This window comes from Pseudorca crassidens, chromosome 14 (assembly GCF_039906515.1).
Source record: "Pseudorca crassidens isolate mPseCra1 chromosome 14, mPseCra1.hap1, whole genome shotgun sequence".
In the NCBI taxonomy this organism is placed as follows: Eukaryota; Metazoa; Chordata; class Mammalia; order Artiodactyla; family Delphinidae; genus Pseudorca; species Pseudorca crassidens.
In genome coordinates this window covers 54,643,033-54,662,662 of record NC_090309.1, presented here as the reverse complement: position 1 = coordinate 54,662,662, position 19,630 = coordinate 54,643,033, and the positions used below count along the sequence as shown (strand labels likewise).

At 49.2% G+C, this 19,630-nt stretch overlaps 1 protein-coding gene across 3 annotated transcripts in view; it reads left to right on the top strand.

Moving 5' to 3' along the window:
* Nucleotides 1–18,627, top strand: part of PRKCE (protein kinase C epsilon) — a 510,787-nt gene extending 492,160 nt beyond the window's left edge. For all 3 annotated transcript variants that reach the window (XM_067703065.1, XM_067703064.1, XM_067703063.1), the window contains one exon: nt 15,359–18,627. In XM_067703065.1, the coding sequence (XP_067559166.1) occupies nt 15,359–15,505 (147 nt within the window). In that variant the 3' untranslated portion in view covers nt 15,506–18,627. The remainder of the gene's footprint in view (nt 1–15,358) is intronic.
* The last annotated feature ends 1,003 nt before the right edge of the window (nt 18,628–19,630 follow it).

Below are 19,630 nucleotides of genomic sequence, written 5' to 3'. Positions count from 1 at the left end.
GCATAGCGGTCAGAGGCTGGATAATGTGAGTCAAAGTAAAGGCAGATAGAATCTCAAGCTTTTCCCATGGAGGGGCTGCGTCCTCCAGCCCTCAAGCCAGCATTTGCGCTCTGAAGGGTGTAGGCACCAAGGGACATTTTGCCACCTGACAGGGTTCCCCCGTCCACACCAGCCTACAAGTCCAGGACCTTGAAACTCCAGGGCTGCATCTGTCATAGCGGAGGGAAGCTCTTGGAAACCCAGTTTTGCATCTCGGGGGATCCGTGCCCTGTTTACTCCCCATTGTTTGTGCTGGGATAAGGGGTGATAACAGAATTGGACTTGGCCTCAGCTTGACGCTCAGATGTTATTCTAGAGTTCCAGGCTCTAGCAAACACACATTGGGTTAGTGAAGCTTCGTTAAGGTTGTTCATCAACCTCAGCTCTTCAAAGAGAGAAGACCTGGCTCACAGGCCTGCATCTTTTTGAGCCTGCATGTTATTCGGGTCCCTCCTTTCTGAGACCTACTCCACCCCCAAAGGGGTTTTCTTGAGCACAGAGCTTGGATGTCAGTGGAGTATTTCAGGTGTGTGAGCCCAGCTAGGTGTGGAGGAGGGTCCAGAATGATGGGGACAGTGAAATAAGATCATTGCCTGAAGTAGGGAGATGGGCAGATAAGACTGGAGTGGGGATTGTCAGCTGAGATGACTTAGAAAATAAACCAGACCTTGACTGGGAGCTTCAGCCGCTCCTTCCTTCTCCCCGCAAGCAACTGGCGCCTCCCCTAGTGTTGGAAACGACAGGATTGATGGTCCTCCTGGGGAGGTGTGGCAGATTCAGGCTACAGGTACCCAGGTACCTAGGATGTGGGTGTTCCACTGAATGATCCAGAATACTTCACCCCAAAACAGGAGCTTTCAGAACTTAGCCCCGACTCTGTATCACAGGCAGTGAGCTAAGAGGAAAACACTGGACGGGGCTGGGTCCAGGTCCCTGCTGTGAGAGCCTGTGAAACCCTGAACAAGGCGCTGAATCTCTCTGCTCCTTTCCTGTAAAGTGAGGGACTTGCATTGTCCCTAAGGTTTCTCCCAGCCCCAGGCACTCTGTGTAAACGTGCTCCATGAGGGCAGGGATGTTTGCAGGTTTTGAATCAACTTTACTATAATAACATTTACAGAGCTGAAAAGTTACCTGTTTAAAGTGTCCATTTTTTTAAATTTATTTTGGGGTACGCGGGCCTCTCACTGTTGTGGCCTCTCACATTGCGGAGCACAGGCTCTGGACGCGCAGGCTCAGCGGCCATGGCTCACGGGCCCAGCCGCTCCGCGGCATGTGGGATCTTCCCGGACCGGGGCACGAACCCGTGTCCCCTGCATCGGCAGGCGGACTCTCAACCACCGCGCCACCAGGGAAGCCCTAAGGTGTCCATTTTGATGCATTTTAACAAACCTATGTAACCACCGGCTCATGAATGTAAAGAACATCTCTAGGGCTTCCCTGGTGGCGCAGTGGTTGAGAATCTGCCTGCTAATGCAGGGGACACGGGTTCGAGCCCTGGTCCGGGAGGATCCCACATGCCACGGAGCAACTAGGCCCGTGAGCCACAACTACTGAGCCTGCGCGTCTGGAGCCTGTGCTCCGCACCAAGAGAGACCGCCATAGTGAGAGGCCCGTGCACCGCGATGAAGAGTGGCCCCCACTTGCCACAACTAGAGAAAGCCCTCGCACAGAAACGGAGACCCAACACAGCAAAAATAAATTAATTAATTAATAAACTCCTACCCCCAACATCTTCTTAAAAAAAAAAAGAACATCTCTATAGCCAAGCAGTTCCCAGGTGCCTCTGCCCCCGGCAGCCCCTGATCTGCTTTCTGTCCCTGGAAAGGAGATTTCTGTTTCCTAGAGTTTCACGTATATGGAGTCATGTTGTATGCACTCTTTTGTGTCTGGCTTCTTTCACTCAGCATCACGTGTTTGAGACTTATATTTTTACCTTTTTATTATGGAAAATTTCAAGCATGTACAAAAGTAGCGAGACAAGTGGAATCCCCATGTGCCCATCACCCAACTGCAAAGACTACTAGGAGGCTCTGCTTAATGTGTTAGGGGAGGGATGTGTTTCTGTTTCGTTCACAGCTGCGTCCTCAGCAAAAACTCCTGGCACATAGTAGTAATTCATATATCTGTGTGGAATGAATGAATGAATTCTATAGATCTACAGTGTTTTTCCAGAGAATGTTTCTCTCTTAGTTCCATCTCAAAATTCTCTTCTCACCTTTTATGGCCCAAGAGCTATGCCAGTATGTGCCTGGGAATTTGGGGTGATAAGATCCTGCATTAGGAAACCTGAAATTGTTGAATGGTAAGAGAAGGTGGGTGACCTCATCGTGATTTGAGAGGCATCTATTAGCGTGTTTACAGTTCCCGTTTCAAAGCCAGTAGGCAGAGCAACCATATGTCCCAGGCCAAGAGAGCTTGATCTCCACCCAGGACATGTTCATAAATACGGGGCGGGGGATTGGAGTGGGGGATTGTCGAGTGCAGGATCAGGGCTTTCGCCAGGACTGATTGGAAAGTTTCTTCTCTGAGTACCCAAAAGCATCCCTAGAGTGGCTAAACTCAACAGCTGTCAACAATGACACTGATGTGAAAAGTCGATGATAAATGAAAAAGGGCCCCGGTTAGAGGCAGAGTGGGGCTGGCTTTGCCGCTGTGCGTCTGCCCACTTGCAGCAGGAGCAGCCACGGGGCTTGCCGCTGCACGTCCCACTGCGTGGGGCCAGCTCGCTGCGGAGCCTGGCAAGGGGCTCAGGCCTTGGGCAGGCCGCAGCAGGCAGGGTGCCATCTCCTCCTAAGGCTTCTTATTCCTGCAGAGCGACATTGTATTTTCTACACATTGTCAGCTCCAGACATCCCTGCTCGGTGCCCCTCTGCCCTCCTTCCAGGTCTACCCATCAGTGGGTTGTAAACTCAATTTAGTGGGTCAGGTGCAGAAAACATTTTTCATGAAGACTAGGATAGGGTAGAATTGGGTCGAGTAGAGAAGAAGAGAAAAGGAAAGAAAAGAACAAAGTAGAGAGGCTAGAACACAGACTGCATCACATCCGGTGAGGGTAAAGTGTAGCAGCTGCATCTCTTCTTGGGGACGGTGGAATGAGGTGATGGCCACTAGGTCATATATAACATGTATTTCTTACTCTTGGTCATAGCGAAGAATTTCGAAGGGCTGTCTTCCCCTTCCCCCCTAGGAAATGACCCCCGAGGGCCTAGTGGGGACGGCAGCCTCGTGCATTTTGAGGGATGCAGGGCGGAGGGCAGTTGTTTGCTTGTTGGCTGATTGGTTGGTCGGTTGGTTGGTTTATTGGTGAAGCCGGTGGCTTCGGCGCTTCAGCCCTTTTGCACAGGTGACCGCCTTGACGCCTCTTAGCGGGAGGCAGGACGGCACACACCAGGGGCCCGGCCCGGGGTCAGAACAGGCTGAATCCAACCCTGGCTCCACCCTGGGCGGCCCCACCTTGGGCCAGCTGCTTGCTAGTCTTTGCAGTGGGAGTTGGGGTAGCTGTGAGGTTAAATGCATCAGGCAGGTCTCCATCCCTGAGCTTTATTATGTTGTCCACATGGAGGGACTGAGCCGTGCTGCTGCTGGAAGTACACGGCAGGCCCCCGAGCAGGGCCTCTAGCCTGTGCAGGAGACAGTTACTGAGTAAGTCACTTTTTAGCCCCAGTTACAAGGAGGGCAAGGAAAGAGAGGCACAGGGCGATCAAGGTATGTGAGGGGGACCAGCCTGGGTTGGGGCTAGTTCTCTAGGAAGGGGCATTTCTTTCCCACATAGCAGTTCCAGACCCTTCTTATTAGCAGCAGGATGGAGGCCTTGTGGCCTCAGGAATGGTTTCCGAGCTCCTTTGCAGCATTTGAGAGGGAAACGGGCATTCCTTTCTTCTCATGTCTTGTCTTGGAGGGGGCGGGCTCCCCTGTGTGAGAAGAGCTCTTGCTCTGGGCTGTCACCTGGGGACTCAGCGGGGTCCACTTAGTTAAGGCCCGGCTGTGAGCTGGGTACTGCGAGCGACAGAAGATGCAGGTGGCCCCGAGATGCTACTTGCCTTGCCAAGGAGCCAGTATTCTTGGGGCACTTGGAGACACCTCTAGGCCATTTAAAACTCCAAACTGAACGTCGTCAAGGGCCAGTGAGAGCCGTACAGACTATGAGGGTGCGTCCTTGACCACACGGCCCAAAATGAATCTTGACTGACATATATGCTTTATACTTTTTTACCAAGTTTTAACAGCAGATAGTCACAGCCAAAGGTGTGTCCACGTGTGGACCTGGGCAGGCCTGGGAGGGTTTCAGGAGGCAGGTGTCAGCACCGCCCTTCAGAACTGCCCAGAAATGTCTCCTTCCCTAAAAGGAATGAAGAAATGCTGTGTCTGTGAGGCCAAAGCTACGAGACAAACGGTTCCACCTGGTCTTGAAATAGCCTTAGACAGAGAGCCTGCGTCCGGGGGACTTTTCCCAACCATTTTCATAGGGACCCTTCAGCCTTCCCATGGAGCACCACACAGGCCCAAGGCAACGCCCCATGTAGGGGGCCTCCATGGTACGAGGGACTTGAGCGAAAGGAGACATTTACGGTCCTGAGACTGCTTCTCAGGGCTTTCTGCTCTCTGTGGATTCCTCAGAGTTATTGTTCCACAGAGAATTTCAGGCCTTGTTTGAGGGGAAACTTTGAAATCTGTGATTCCTAACTTAGCAGTGAAGTTGCCACCCCTTCCAGAATCTGCTGCAGTGAACTCTCTCCAGGAAAACCCAAAAGTGCCCATACGTACAACACACTGGATTGTATTTCACGAGGTTCCCGGAAGCCCTGAAGTCCCTCGTCTAGTACAGGGGTCGGCAAACTCTGACCCACCGGCCAAGTCCAACCTACTGCCTCTTTTTGTGCAGCCCTCAGGCTAAGAATGGGTTTTACTTTTTTCTTCAGTGGTTGAGGAAGAATGGTGACACTTGACCATTATAAGAAGTTCGAATATCTGCGTCCATAAATAAAGTGTGACTGGGACGCAGCCACTCGCAGTCACTGACACTTTGCCTAGGGCTGCTTCGTGCCACACGGCAGAGGGGAGTGGTTGTGACAGAGACCCCATGGCCCACCAAGCCTAAGATATTTACTAGCTGGCCTTTCACAGACAACGTGCCATCCATGCTCTAAGAGTGGGAACCCAGGTCAGGAAGTCTTGTTTGAAATATTTTAGTTTTACTTCAAATGATTGAGCCATGGAATACACAGGTAGAAGCAGCTTTGAAAATCACCTCAACAAGCTCCCCACTTTATCAGGGACCACATTCCCTGCTTCTGTGGGAGCAGGGGATACAGGGAGTTGTATCTTGGATTCCCCTTTCAAGCTTCTGTAGGTTTCTAAGCTGGCCCTGCCTTCCAAACGAACCTTCAGGTAGAAGCCCCCAAATTTTGTTTAAAAAGCACCATAACAGATGTTCCAAGTGTGGTAACAGCTTCTTTAGAACAGGGATACCTGCCCTCCCCTGTAAAGGAGATCCCAGAGGGCTGAGTCTGCAGACTCCTGTAAACCACTGATGTACAGACAAATTGTAGTTGGCTGAACTCCTTTGATCCCTGAAGTATTTCTAGGTGTGAGGGAGGAGGTTAGTGGTAGCTAATAGGAGTTTCCAAAGCAACTCTTCAAATGGAATTTGTAAAACTGTGGATTTTTTAATAATCTGGGAAACAGTTACGAGGGAAAAGGAGAGACGGGGAATAGTTGAATTCCATCAAGCAGTGGATTTGACAGAATTCAGCTGTAGTTGGTAGTTCAGAATGCCTCTTGGTCTGAGGGACTTAGTCCATTTAAAAAATACATTTACGGGCTTCCCTGGTGGCGCAGTGGTTGGGAGTCCGCCTGCCGATGCAGGGGACACGGGTTCGTGCCCCGGTCCGGGAAGATCCCACATGCCACGGAGCGGCTGGGCCCGTGAGCCGTGGCCGCTGAGCCTGCGCGTCCGGAGCCTGTGCTCCCCAGCGGGAGAGGCCACAACAGTGAGAGGCCCACGTACCGCAAAAAAAAAAAATAATAATACATTTACATATGCAGACTACCTCAGGAGTGAAGCGGCTTTCCCTCAGACATGGTTTAGATGAGGTGGTGGACCAGATTATGGGGGAGGGGGCATTCGACCTGAGGCTTGGGTGGCTCCCCATCTCTGTATGCTAGTAGCAGAGGCCAGCCTGCTGCCATGATTCTCTCCTGTGGACCAGGGAATGGCCAGGAACCAAGTGGCTTCCCATTTTTACATGTCATGAAGCTAATCATTTGTGCCTAAAAAGCAAATGGGTCTTGATTTTCTTTTTCCCTAAAAGGTGGAAACAGCTTTACTAAATAGAGGCCACAAGCTGGAGGGCCGTGCAACCCATTCAACCAGGCTGCTCTATTTTTAATTGAATTCGTTGGCAAACATTAGGAGATCTAACATGAAAATGTGTCTGGGGTATTTGTTGGGAATTCAGGAGACCTAGGAACCCTGGGTCTGTGTCCCTGAAGGAACACACCAGCTGCTGAGGCATGTGCTGCCCACTTTGCCACCAGCTCTGCAGCTCCTTGTGGACACACACACACCCTCCGGCTCATTACAGAGAAAAGAAGAAATGATGTCATAGCCAGCACTGCTAAAAGTAAAATTCATCTTCTTTCTTCCTTTTTGTTTTTCTTATCTTGCTTTATGCCAGAAAGTTTAAAGACAGCCCACTAGGATATACAAAGAACATACTGTAAATGTAATGGCAGTGAAAATGAGGAAAGACAAACAAGGTTAGGAAGGCAGTAAAAGGATCAGGAACGTCCTTTTGGGTGGGTCACAATTCTGGCTCTTAGCTTTTGAGAGAAGACTCGTTAGTCCTAGTATTTGGAGTACACAGGAGATGAAAGCACACAGGTCACCCCGGTGATACAGTGATTATTCTGTGAACTGAGATCAGGGATCATCCCAAAGACAACGCTCTTTGTTCTAACCATACTGTTGTGATCAATATTGACAAAGAAGCAATACTAATAATTTACATTTACTCTCTGCTGTGTAATGTTCTCATCACTTAAATGTATTATTTCACTTAATCCTTATAACAAGTATATGGGGAGGACTACTAATATCCCCATTTTACAGATGAGGAAACTGAGGCACAAGAGAGAATTCCTGATTTGCCCAAGGCCACAAAGTTTAGCGTGCATGCTAAACCACTAGGCTACGCTGCCTCTCGGAGGGCGACATCTGAAGAAACCAGTGTGGTTTGCCAGTGAGCTCTTGGGTATCCTGATTTTATGAAGACCGTTATAAAATAACTAAGGAATGGCATGAAATTCAGAAGGAATACCAGTATATTGTGTGACCCTGAGGGGAAGCTGAATCCAGAACAAATAGGCTTTCAGACTACAAAAAGTCCCTTTGAAACTGCTAAGAAAAAGAAGGAAGAAAGAGATCCACTGCTCCTTTACACAGAGGGACTCAGCAAGGCTGCACATCAGAATCACTCACGGAGCTATAAAAAAAAATGCAGGGCTTCCCTGGTGGCGCAGTGGTTGAGAGTCCGCCTGCCGATGCAGGGGACGTGGGTTCGTGCCCCGGTCCGGGAGGATCCCACATGCCGCGGAGCGGCTGGGCCCGTGAGCCATGGCCGCTGAGCCTGCGCGTCCGGAGCCTGTGCTCCGCAACGGGAGAGGCCACAACAGTGAGAGGCCCATGTACCACAAAAAAAAAAAAAAAAAATTACAGAGGTCTGGGCCCCACCCCCTGGACATTCCAATTCACGAGGTGTGTGTTGAGGCCCAGGTGTCCATATAGATGCATGTTTGTTTCTGATGCACAGGCAGGATAGAGAACCACTGACTGAAAACAATGACAAATAGCAAGGCTGTTATTTTGCCTCTAACTTTTCCCCAAAGAGAAATATCTTCAAAGTTCAAAGATTAGGGCAAAAACCACTCTTGGGTGAACTGAAACCCAAGAGACGTGAACTAATGAATTATATCTAATGAAGTCACCTGGGAGCTATAACTCACCCAGGCCAGATCCTGGAGCAGTTACCCTGAGTCTCTGGGGTGGGTGTAGCATCACTCTCATTTAAAGTTCCACGGTGGTTCTGTTGTACGGCCGAGTTTGAAAGCCGCTGTGCCAGGCCCAGGTGAGTTATCTCTCAGGTTAGTGAAGAATCAGCCGTGCCCACTGTTTGGTTATTTGGATTTGATGGAATAGAGCAGTGGTACCAAATGGTGGGGCATGGGCAAACAGTCTCCCAGTATTCAGAAAGAGGGAAAATGAGGTTTGGGATACTCTGAGATGGATGTGATTAAAGCAAGTTTCTAGAAGGTTTTATGAGAAGATAGTTTGTGGACACTTAGGGGAAAATGGTAATTGCTTGGAGCCAATTAACTTCACCTCTAGACTAATAGATGAGAGAAATGCTGCAGGCACTGTGTATCTTTATTCCAGCAAAACAATTGAAAGTCTTGGATAGCATCCTCCTGAACAAGATGGAAAAAGTGACCGTGGCTGGTTGATTCACAGTGGATTTAACACCCGTACCCGCAAAGTGCTGGTGCGACTGGGTAGGTCAGCTTTGTGAGAGAGCTCTTTGCAGAGGGCAGGTCAGACGGCTCTGAGCCTGAACTTCCCTTATATAGTATTTTTATATGCATCTTGTTAAAGAGATGGGAGGCATGCCAATCAGATTTTAGGATGACAGAAATCTGAAGGGTATGGCAGAAAAGATGGATGACAGAATTAAAATGGCATTCATATAGGACTTCAGAGTTTACACGAGGTTTACTTATATGCTCTCGTGCAATCCTCAGCACGCTAGGTAGATTTATTATCCCCACTTTCTTGGTAAATAAACTGAGATTCAGAGAGGTAAATTACAGAATCGTTATTTACGGTAATCTTAACAACCTAGAAATAAGTACCACCATAAGAAGAAATCAAGGTTAAGTGTCAGAGGTTACATCTGGATGCAAAAAATCCACTTCAGAAGTTGGGGATTTGTATTAGTTTCCTAGGACTACCATAAAGTTCCACACGCCGGGTGGTCTACGACAACAGAGATGTATTGTCTCACGGTTCTGGATGCGAAAGTCTTTGATCAGGGCACCTGCAGAGCCGCGCTCCCCCTGACACCTGGAGGGGAGGAATCCTTCCTTGCCTCTTTCAGCTTCTGGTGGCACCAGATGTTCCTTGGCTTGTGGTAGCATCACTCTGCTCTTCGTGTGGGTTCTCCCTGTGTCTCTTCATCCGGTCCTCCCGCTGTGTGCGTCTGCCTCTGTGTCCAAATTTCCCCTTCTTATAAGGTCACCAGTCATACTGGATAGGCCCCACTTTACATCTGCAAAGACCTTATTTCCAAATAAGGCTGAGGTGCTGGTGGTTAGGATTTCAACATAGCTTTTGGGGGAGACACAGTTCAATACATAACAAGGTTAAATTGGGTTGATAAAACTGTAAGAGCGTCACTGTTTTATCACAGTTACCTCAGAAATGATAGAACAGTGACACCGTCTTAGGCATTGATTTAATTTGAGAGTTTCCACCGGGTAGAGGGTCATGCCACTTCCCCTGGCATTGCTCAGACCACGGAGTCAGGGATCGAGCCATCAGTTCTGGCCACCACATTCTAAGAAGGAAATGGATTAAAACATGGTAGGGCACCACCATGGCAAGAGAGGTGCTGTGAAAGCTTCCACTGGCAGCCTAGACAAACCCTCGATGTGTCTCCTCTGTTTTCTATATAAGGAAAATCCAAAAGTATGATCAATTCTTGGTTTCTCATTTCATTTAACGTCATGGGTGAGCGTGTGTGTATAAGCATATGCACGTGTACTTTGTCAATATATGGGTATAATGAATATATGTGTATATGTAAAGACCCAGTTAACTGATGTTAAGCAAGCATTCTAGTTATTTAAATTCTCCCTTTTTCTTTGAAGATATTTAAAAGAAGAAAGAGCTTAGATAAGAATATTGACATTTCAGAGCTAAGAGGAATCTTGAGTTTGACTGTTGCGCAAATAAGAGGATTTTGAGCAAATGAATGTTAAGGGATTGCTGTGTGCCCTGCTTTGCAGTAGGTACCTCGAGGGATACGAGAGGAAAACGTGACACACATAAAAACATGACAAGGAGGGAGCAAATGCATGTTCCAGGGACTGCCGTGGGGGACCGCAGGAGGGAGGCTGGGGTCGGAGACTCAAGAGGGAGGTGGAACCTGAAAGCTGGATTTTTGGAGACCACGTGGAGACAGCATGTCTCCCCAGAAAGTTACCGTCACACACATGGGTCCGGGGACCCTAGCTTGTGGTCAGTCTACTGCCTATGGCCTTGCTGTCACGCCAAGCACAGATGAAGAGGTGGTGTGGGACCAGCACGGTGACTACAGGCCTGTGCCCCGGCCTGTAAGACCAGGGAGTTTTCTCGGTGCTTTAGAACAAAGTCATCTGTTGATCTCGTAATCAGATAAAGACAGAAGCAGAAATCGCTGGCTCCTCTGAACGCTTGTATTTATGACTTCAGATCAGTGAGGGCTATGAAAGAATTGCGCCAGCCAGACAGGAAGCGAGCATACAGGCAGCCTGCCCACGTCCGCACTGGGGTCCAGACACTGCCACAGTCGGCTGAGCCTCCGGCCCTCAGTGGCCTCAGGGCGATTTAAAAGGCAGGTCCCCTACCTTTGCCTCTCCAATGCAGTTTCTCAGAGGCATCTGGAGTGACCTGTAACTCTGTTTCCATAGTTCTACCTCACTCCCCTGCTGCAGATGCCAGAAGTGTGCCCTCCCCGCAGGGTCAGCCCCAGACCTCAAATCCAAGACCTCACTTCTCAATGAAGCCAAAGGGAAGAGGAATGTTGTTCTCCCCTGACACCAACTGCAAATACCCACCAAGTCCGTAAACTTCTCTTAGCCCATCTGTCTTGGTAGAATTTGCCCAAACCCTGGTTCATCCTTTTTCTTTCTCAGACCAGCAGTCAAGGAACCCTAGTGGCCCAGGCTGACCACTGCAGGGAGAGGAAACCCCATTAACCAGCCCTAAGCCTGCCTGTCTCTCAGGGTGCTATGGGGCAGCCATGGGCTGGGGTGCCCTGCTCCAGGCTCTTTGTGAGTCAGACCTCAACCTTCTCCAAACAAAAACACCCTCTGGCACAAGAGTGCCACAGGTTCTGAACCCAGATCACTTCAGTGGCTCTAGATAAAGGAGCAGCAAGAGACGTGCATTCGATTATTTTTTTCCTCTGATATTTCTTGAGCGCTCTCTACGTGCCAGGCAGTACGCCATCCCGGGGATGGAATGGCGGGTTCAACCCAGTCCCTGCCCCCAGGAGCGCACAGATTAGTTGCAAAAGGAGGCGGACACCCAGGGTGGTAAGTGCCGTGATGAGAGTTAGGAGAGGTGATAGAACCCCCATAAGAGGCCTGGAGGGACAGAGAAGGCTTCCTGAAAGCAGGGCATCTGAGCCAAGATGGGAAGGTGAGCAGAAGTCAGCTCGGTGATGAAGACGGGGCAGGAGGCAAGGAGGGGAGAGGGTGCCCCGGGCCGAGGACTAGCTGAACAAAGACTCGGTTGCAGGAGCAAAGCCAATGAGTCCAGAGGACTTCGTGGTTCCCCCGGGCCCGGGAGATGAAGCTGGGCAAGTGGACAGGCACAAGATCCCAGAGGGCCTTAGAAGTGGGTAAGAAACTGGAGCTTTTTCCGAGAGCAGTAAGCCACCGTTGGAAGAATCTCAGTGGCTGGAGGAAGCACGGGATGTTCAGGCAGGCCCTGGCTCAGCACTAGTTCAGGATTTGAAAGCATCCAGAGAACTGTGGGCTCAGGCCCTGCCCTCACGAAGCTCACGGCACCCGTGGGCAGATCACATAGGCTGTGCTGGGGAACACAGCCATGGCCACGGCACACGGTGCTAAGACTCGGAGGCAGGATAGGATCCCACATTTGTTGGGTGCCCATTGTGTGTTGGGGTCCGCACGAAGGCACCCCACATCTGGCATCTCATTTAGTCCTCAAGGCAATCTGTAGGGCACCTGTGACCACCCCCCTGTTACAGATGAAAAGACCAAGGCTCAAAGAGGTGACCTTCACAGTGTCATCTAACCAGGATGGGAGGTCAGCCAGTGCTCTTTCTCCTCCTGCATTCAGCCTTCCTTCCGTGTGGGCCAGAGGATGTGGGAAGGACTTAATGGAGGAGATGAGGTGCGGAGTTAGAAGGCTGTCCCGCTGTCCCAGTGTCACCTCTCAGGCTGTGCGGTGGGGGCCGAGAATCAGGCATTTAGATATTAGGAGGGGCACATGGGGCGACTAAAGATCGAGTTAAACAGGGAGTGTCTCTAGGAGTTTGCCCATCAGAACCCTGGAGTGGAGTCTCGTGCCAACTCTGTAAGGGAGACAGCAGCTTTCCAAAGAGTAAGACCAGTGAGTATAGGATAAAATCCCCAGTCCTCTCTAAACTTGAGGATGCTGTGCTGCCTCCAACGGTATTAACAGGGGATGGGGTTTCTCAGAAATACTTGCTTTGGAAAACTCCCTAAGCCTCTGAGGTTAATTAATCGTCAGGAATTGTTAGTTATTTGAATTGGGAATGAGTGACTGACATGCACCTAAGCTGTCTCCAAGGGAACTAGGGCCTGGGCCGGGCTGCGTAAGGGGTGCGTGAGCCAAGTGCGTTCTTCCATAGAGCTCTTGAAGAATGGCACACTCGCTCCAATGCCACAGATGATTCTGGGACCACTGGAAAGCCCAGAGCTGAGCTAGATTGCTACCCAAGCCAGCCCGCCATGGAGCTAGAGGGCCTCTGGGAATGACGTCCCTAGCTGTATTGACTGAGCCCGATTCCCTGGTAAGCAGTCAGCAAGTTGGGACATTCAGACATCCTGTGGAATCTAGCTCCGTCACTATGCTCATTTGACCTCAGGAGAAGAAACCAGTTTCCATGACTAATGGACACAAACGATTGAAAGGTGAAGCACAAGTAGTTAAACAGGGGAGCCGATGCCAGAGTGTTTACAGGTTTCCTGAGGTTCTCTATACACTGGCTCCCCTCCCCCATTAGTGACCAGTGAGAGGGAGCCAGGAAGGAGGTGGTCCTGCCCCTGAAAGTACCTGGGCGTAGCCCACCATTGGTGGTGTTACCAATTGAGTTTCCCTCCTGCCCTATTCCTTGCCAATCTTCTTCACCAACTCCCGCCCCTGGTCCCCCTCTCCTCCTGCCCCCACTGAGGATGCCCCTTGGTCGCCTTCTGGGATGATACTCAGTGCTTCCCAAGTCTTAAAGTCTTGCTGCCACCTTTTCCCCATCCTGCTGCTCCCCCAGCACCACGGGCCCATACTCTATAACCCCTCTTCAATCAAAGTGAACCCATCCCTCCTTCGATAGGGATCTTCAGAAGAGGCGTCACCACACCCTTTCCCCAGGCACCTGCCCTCCCACGTCCCTCATGCGTCACTTGGGTTTGGGCTCTGTGGTTCTCCTCTGGAGTTCCTCTCCATGAGGGCCCCCCTTTTCCTCGTGCTCTGTACACACTGGAGATGGAGAACGCGTCATCCTCCTGCCTGGGACCAGCCCTCCTGTAGAAAAGACTAAGCCACTCCTCGGTTTTCCCATCTCAAGGGGCGACACACACATCCTGCTGCGGCAAGTCCTGTTTCCATCCCTTGGGCTTTTCTGTGTCCCCCTTTTGTCTCCCCTCCAAGGTCTCTGAGACCTACTGAACTATGCAGCTCAAGGCCAGAGAGAAGACGCCAAGCAGGACTGATGGGTGCTGAAAGATGGGAGAGACTAGCTCATCTCCGCTCTGTGCTGTCCATCTGATTCAGATCTCAATCTGGGGAAATGTGAAAACAGACTCCCCTGCCAAGCTCACCTCACCATGTCACCACTCTCCCCAGCCCACAGACCTCTCCCACCATGCTGGCTTACCAGCAAGTCGTTCTGGCTTTGCTTCAGCCTAGTGGTTTGACCTAAATGTCTCCTGTTTGAATTTGACTCTTGCCGTGTCTTCCCCCGTCTCCAGTACCCAGCTTTCCAGACGTTCTGCACCACGGGAGGCATCGTGCTGAGAGCTGGATTTGAGTCTGGCTCTGCTCTGAACTCACTGGGTGACTCTGGGCAAGTCACCAAACCTTTGTGAGCCACGGTTTCCACATCTGTAAAATCAGGATAATGACACCTGCCTGTTGCAAGGATCAGTGAGCAAATAAACGTGAAGATGCTGTAAACTGTAAAGCAGCACTTCCCAGACGATGTCCTGCAGAACTTTGCTCCCATCTTCCTAACCATCTTCCTCTCTGCCGAGGTGCCTTCCTCCCGTCTCTACCGACATGATTGTAACTCGTGCTTCAAGTCTCAGCCGGGCCCTGACTACTCCATGAAAGTTTTTCTAATGATTGCACTGTGTTCTAGACAGGAATACTGATTCCTGATTCAGCAGTGAACCCCCAAAGGCAGAGAGCATTATTCATACTTGCTGATTTTCTCCAAAACCCAGGACTTGTTTGATTGATGCCCTCCACCCTCCACAGACCATAAGCCCAATTTTGGTAACTTGAACCTCCAGCTGGGATGGGTCTTTCTGAGCTGGGAAGTCAGTGGTGGGCTTGCTGATGTATTCACTCATTCAGTAGATGCTTAGTGCAGGGGACTGCTGGGGACCCAAGGCTGAGTCAGACAAGGCTTCTGCCTTTAAGGAGCTCGTGGTCAGGACAAAAGCATTAACAATTCACTGCAAGTCGGTGTCTTGAGTATAATAATAGAAATAACGTGGGAACACAGAATAGCAGGTGAGGAGCAAGGGAGGCTTCCCAGAAGACGGTCCCACCCCCCATCCCATGCATCCTCCTACTTATAGAGAAGATGACATCTGGAGCAGACATGGCAAGGTAATGGGGGGTTTACCTTTATGGAAGAAAGACCACTGGAGACCTTGTGGGAGGGAGATTCAAGTTCACTTCCTGGATCACAGGAAGGGAGGTCTCAGTGGAGCCAGAGGGTTAGGGCAGGTGCTGGAAGGGGGAGTGTCCGCAACACACACACAGACATGCACACACACACTCCACCCCACACACACAGTCTATGGGAATCCCACTTCCCTGCTTTTCCATCATTCCTCTCACCCCGTCTTCCTTCTCACCTGGACTCATTCTTCCTCTCCAAGTCCTCCATCACCTCCCGGTCCTGGGGCCATTCATCGTTACCTCATTGGAACAGCTCGATGTCTGCTCTCAGTAGCTAGAGGTCTGCTTTGGCGAGAGGCTGGTCAGCGCGATGCCCACTCCCTGCGGGGGGCCCTGGGGAGGAAGGTCAGCCTGGAGTCAGTGCTTTCTCTTATCTTCCCACAGAAAACCAAAAGAGACGTCAATAATTTTGACCAAGACTTTACCCGGGAAGAGCCGGTACTCACGCTCGTGGATGAAGCGATTGTGAAGCAGATCAACCAGGAGGAATTCAAAGGCTTCTCCTACTTTGGTGAAGACCTGATGCCCTGAGAAGCCGCTCCAGGTGGAGTTCGGTGATGCTGCAAGCAGGGGCCCTGGGAAGATTCCTATTTTCCCGTAGGACAGTCTTGAACTACTTCTCCTCCCCGGAGCCCCAGTCCCTTGTCCACCCTCTATTTATTGCATTCCCTCCCCCCAGGCCAGCTCCTCCCTCTTCCCACCTGGTGACCAGAAGGCACTCTTGGTTCCTGTCTCACCAGTAATGCAGAATCGTGTGGCGTCAGCAGTTCACTGGACCCAGTGCCGAGTCTGGTCTGTTGGCAAGCCTGGCTTCACTCCACGGGGGCTTCTGGCAGGGAAGCGACTTCAGGCCTTTTACTGAAAAGAAAAGGAAAAAAAAAACCAACAAAAAAAAGCTAACGAGACTCTGGCTCTGCTCATGGACGCAGAGTCCTGACAACTCTTGCTTCTCATCCCTCCAGTCCCCCCCGCCTGCCACCATCTGCCATTCTATCCAGTAGAAGAGACTGGTGCTTCTTCAGCCCAAAGATGGGCGCCCTCAAGGCATGCCCAGGAAGGAGAGAGGCTGGGAGATGCCCGGGTTGGCTCCCTGTGTTGGTTTGCTCTGGAATGGCTAATTCTCGCTTGCTTTGGTTTTAGCTTCGGGGCATGCCAAAGTTGTGTAAGCATGTGTCTCGTGGAAGAAATCGCTCTCCGTAGAAAAAGAAATTTGATTTTGAACTCGATTAACATTTGAAAAATAGATGATCAAATTTGCTTTCTAATTGGCCAAAAGATATAAATTCCAGTGTTAATACAGGTATATATTAAAGGGCTAATAAATCATCGTCCAAGGTTTATGCTCTTAATGCTTTCGTGGCACGTGAGGCTCTGTGAATTGAGAGAAAAGGAAACTAGTAGTGCTCTTCGTTATTCAAGTTCTGCCTGAACTCCAAGGCCACCGCAGAGATGGCCGAGGCCTTGGGGTTCTAGCAAAACTCGCCTCCCAAATTCTCTTTCCAGTTTCGTCCTAAGTCCCCAGCATCAACTCTATTTATTTTCTGCAGCAGTGTGCAATTTTTGCGCACTTCTCCCAAATGGTAGTACTACTGTGTTGTGGTTTTTAAACATTAAATGTGTAAAGTTAAATATGAAATATCTGCTTTTGGAACATGCAGAATGAGGCTTAACATGGGTTATGCAGAGGGTATCAGGAGATTGAAGAGCGACTTATTTGAAAACTGACAGGGTGGCAAGATGCGCTCGGAGTTTTGTTTCTGTGTGACATGGAATGGCGACTCATGTGGACACTATTTAATGGATGTGACATTACCTCCTGTAGATATGCTAACAGTGTTACATTCTTTGATTTCCAAGGGTTCTCTGTGGCTTTGTGTACATGTTTCCTGGAGGTCGTTTGATTATCTATTTTACTGAACCGATTTAGCAGGGAATGGAATCCATTCCAACTGTTGCACGTGGATTTCCCAGCTGCCCCTAAATATATATACTTGTGAGTGGCAAAGTGGCACTAATGAAGCTTTTTGCCTTTTGTACATTTGAGACTTTTGTATATAGTGTTTGCTGCAAGGCCTGTGGAATTAATTCATTGAATTTAGAGGTATCAACTGCTGCATGTTCAGGCATATTATAAAACTTTAGTCTATGAAAGAATAATTATAATAATGTCCAGGTGCAATACTCTCTGAGTGTATTGGTTCAAGTTACCGAGAGATAAGGTGTGTTTCCTTCTTTCTTTTTTTTTCTCGGGGGGGGGGTGAGGGGTGTTCTTTGTATTGTTTATTTCATTTTGGTTTATTTTAAAAGATGTAAACTCACATATAGTTCTCCTGCGCTCTGTTATGCCCTGATAGAGATGGGAAAGAGAAAGGAATGTTCTGGATGGTGGTTTCGAAGTTTGGTCAGTGACTAGCTGCGGCCCATTAGCTGGTGTCCATATGTGTATCTGGCTAGTCACGTAGCCTTGGTTACTAGTGATGCCATTCAGTTCTCTTTTGTTTTGATTTTTTTAAAAACTCAGGTGTAATTATTAACTGTTCTTATGATAATTTCAAATATTATGCTGTATCAATTTGTGTGTTTGGCATACCAGTGAAGAGATGAAGAACAGTAGGTTAATTGATCTTCGGTAACTTGACGTACTGGGGAGAGACTGTCTTCTGGAGTTGAGGACAAGCACAGAAACATCTTCATGGTGGCATCATCTCATTCTTTAGGAAGACATGACAATACTGCCCATCTTACTCATGCATCACCACTGCTCTCTGTTTTCTCCTCTGCTTCTTTCACCCTGATGGACTTTGAAACACCAAGCAAACTCTAACTATAATGCCAACTGGCCTTGTCCAAGGTATTCCCGTGTCAGCAGGGGCTGGACCTTCCTAAAGGACAACTGGCATTTTTGTTGGGAAGTCAAATAATAATACATTCCACCAGGCAGCTCCAGGCAGCCACTCAGCGGGTTGCCTGGCCCAGAGATGCCCCCTTCCAGCCCCCAAAGCTGGGCTGGCTGGGATGCCTCCTGTTTGGGGCTGGAGCTCATCAAGTTCTCACACAGGCAGATTCAAATCCCACGTAGTCTATAGAATAAGGCTTGTGTGTTCCGTGAGTAGTCATTGTTTCATTTTAGCTTTCACAAGAGTTTGGAAGCAGACACACTGTTTCATTTCTGCCAGTTCTTTCTAATCTTTCCAGGTCGCTCACTCACTTTTTTTTTTTTTTTTAAGAAAAAACGGGGGACGGGAGTGCAAAAAAAAGCCAAAAAAATATATGAAGGATAGCTGTTCTCCTGTGTTCTCTCATAATGGACTTTGTGAAGTGGAAACATTTTTTTTTTCCTCCAAAGGTGAAAAAACAATGCATTCTTGCTTTAAAAAAAAAAAAAAAAAAAAACAAGGCTAAAAAATTACCTCTTTTTAAATTATGTGCAAAATAATTCTGGCTAAATATAAAATGTATTCAATTTTAGGGATTTTTTTTGTATTGTGACGCTTTATTTGTACATTTTTTCCCTTTCTGGATGTAATTTTAATCTCTTGCCATTCATTAGTGTTATTTCATTGTAAACATTATTGTGCCAAATGTACTGTATTCAAAAGGATGTGAATGTGTATTGTTTCGGAACCTAATAAATACAATGACGTTAAATCTTCTTTCTCAGTCCTGATGAACATTTTTATCTCCTTGGTGAGTGTCAGGGTGGCACTAGTGAAGCTTACTGCGTTTTAGACATTAGGGATTCCACATTCCCAAACCTAGATGTGGTTTCAGCTTTTCTCTTACCCTTTGAAGACGCACAAAGGATGCAAATGACCATATCGGCAATGCCCAACGCCCACCCCTGCCTGGCCTCTGTTTCGGGGACTGCCAGCCAGAGGCGTGGAGGGCGCCTGAGCAGACTGGGTGTTGCTCTGGGCTGTCTGGGTGTGGAGCTGCCCTGGAGTGCCAGCAGTTGGGCAAGCAACACAGGAGCACTTCGTTTTCATCTTTCTAGAGAAGCAAATGCTGGATCTCCTTGCAACCCATTCAAGCCTCTTCAGGACTCAGTTTCTGACTGGCTGCTCAGAACTTTAGGCCTTGGGAGTCCTAGAAACCCATGCGAGGCTGGGAGCCCCTTGGAGGCTGGGCCTGGAGCACAGGCTAGCCAGTGGGGCTCCATGCTTGGCTTGCACCCTCCCTGCCACTCAACCAGCGTTCATGGCCATCACAGTGACTCTGAGCTCTCCAGGTTCCTCCTTCACGCTGGGGCTCCTTTCTCACACTCCACTCATGTTGCACTGCTCCTGCTAGGCTCCTCCGCTTCCTTCTCCAGCATAGAATTTTCAAGAATGTTTGAAACCCAAAAGGATGCTCTAGAGTACACCAGAAATTTCAAGTAACCAGAACTCCCTGTTTCTTAAGAGCTATGGGCATGATTGCAGTTTTACAATTTGTCATCCTCAGGCCATCCTAAGGAGATGGACTAACTTATCACCCTTTCAGCCCTTAAAATCACTTCAAAAGCCCTCCCATGACTTTGCTATGTCATCCTGAAGGTACTCGCCTCTCAGTCCCCTCTCCCACCCCCACCAGCAACATCGTCTGCCTACCTGGAGATGTAAGCATGGACCTCCAGACCCACTCCAAGAAGAAGGTTGTATTTATCTATTTTTCTCT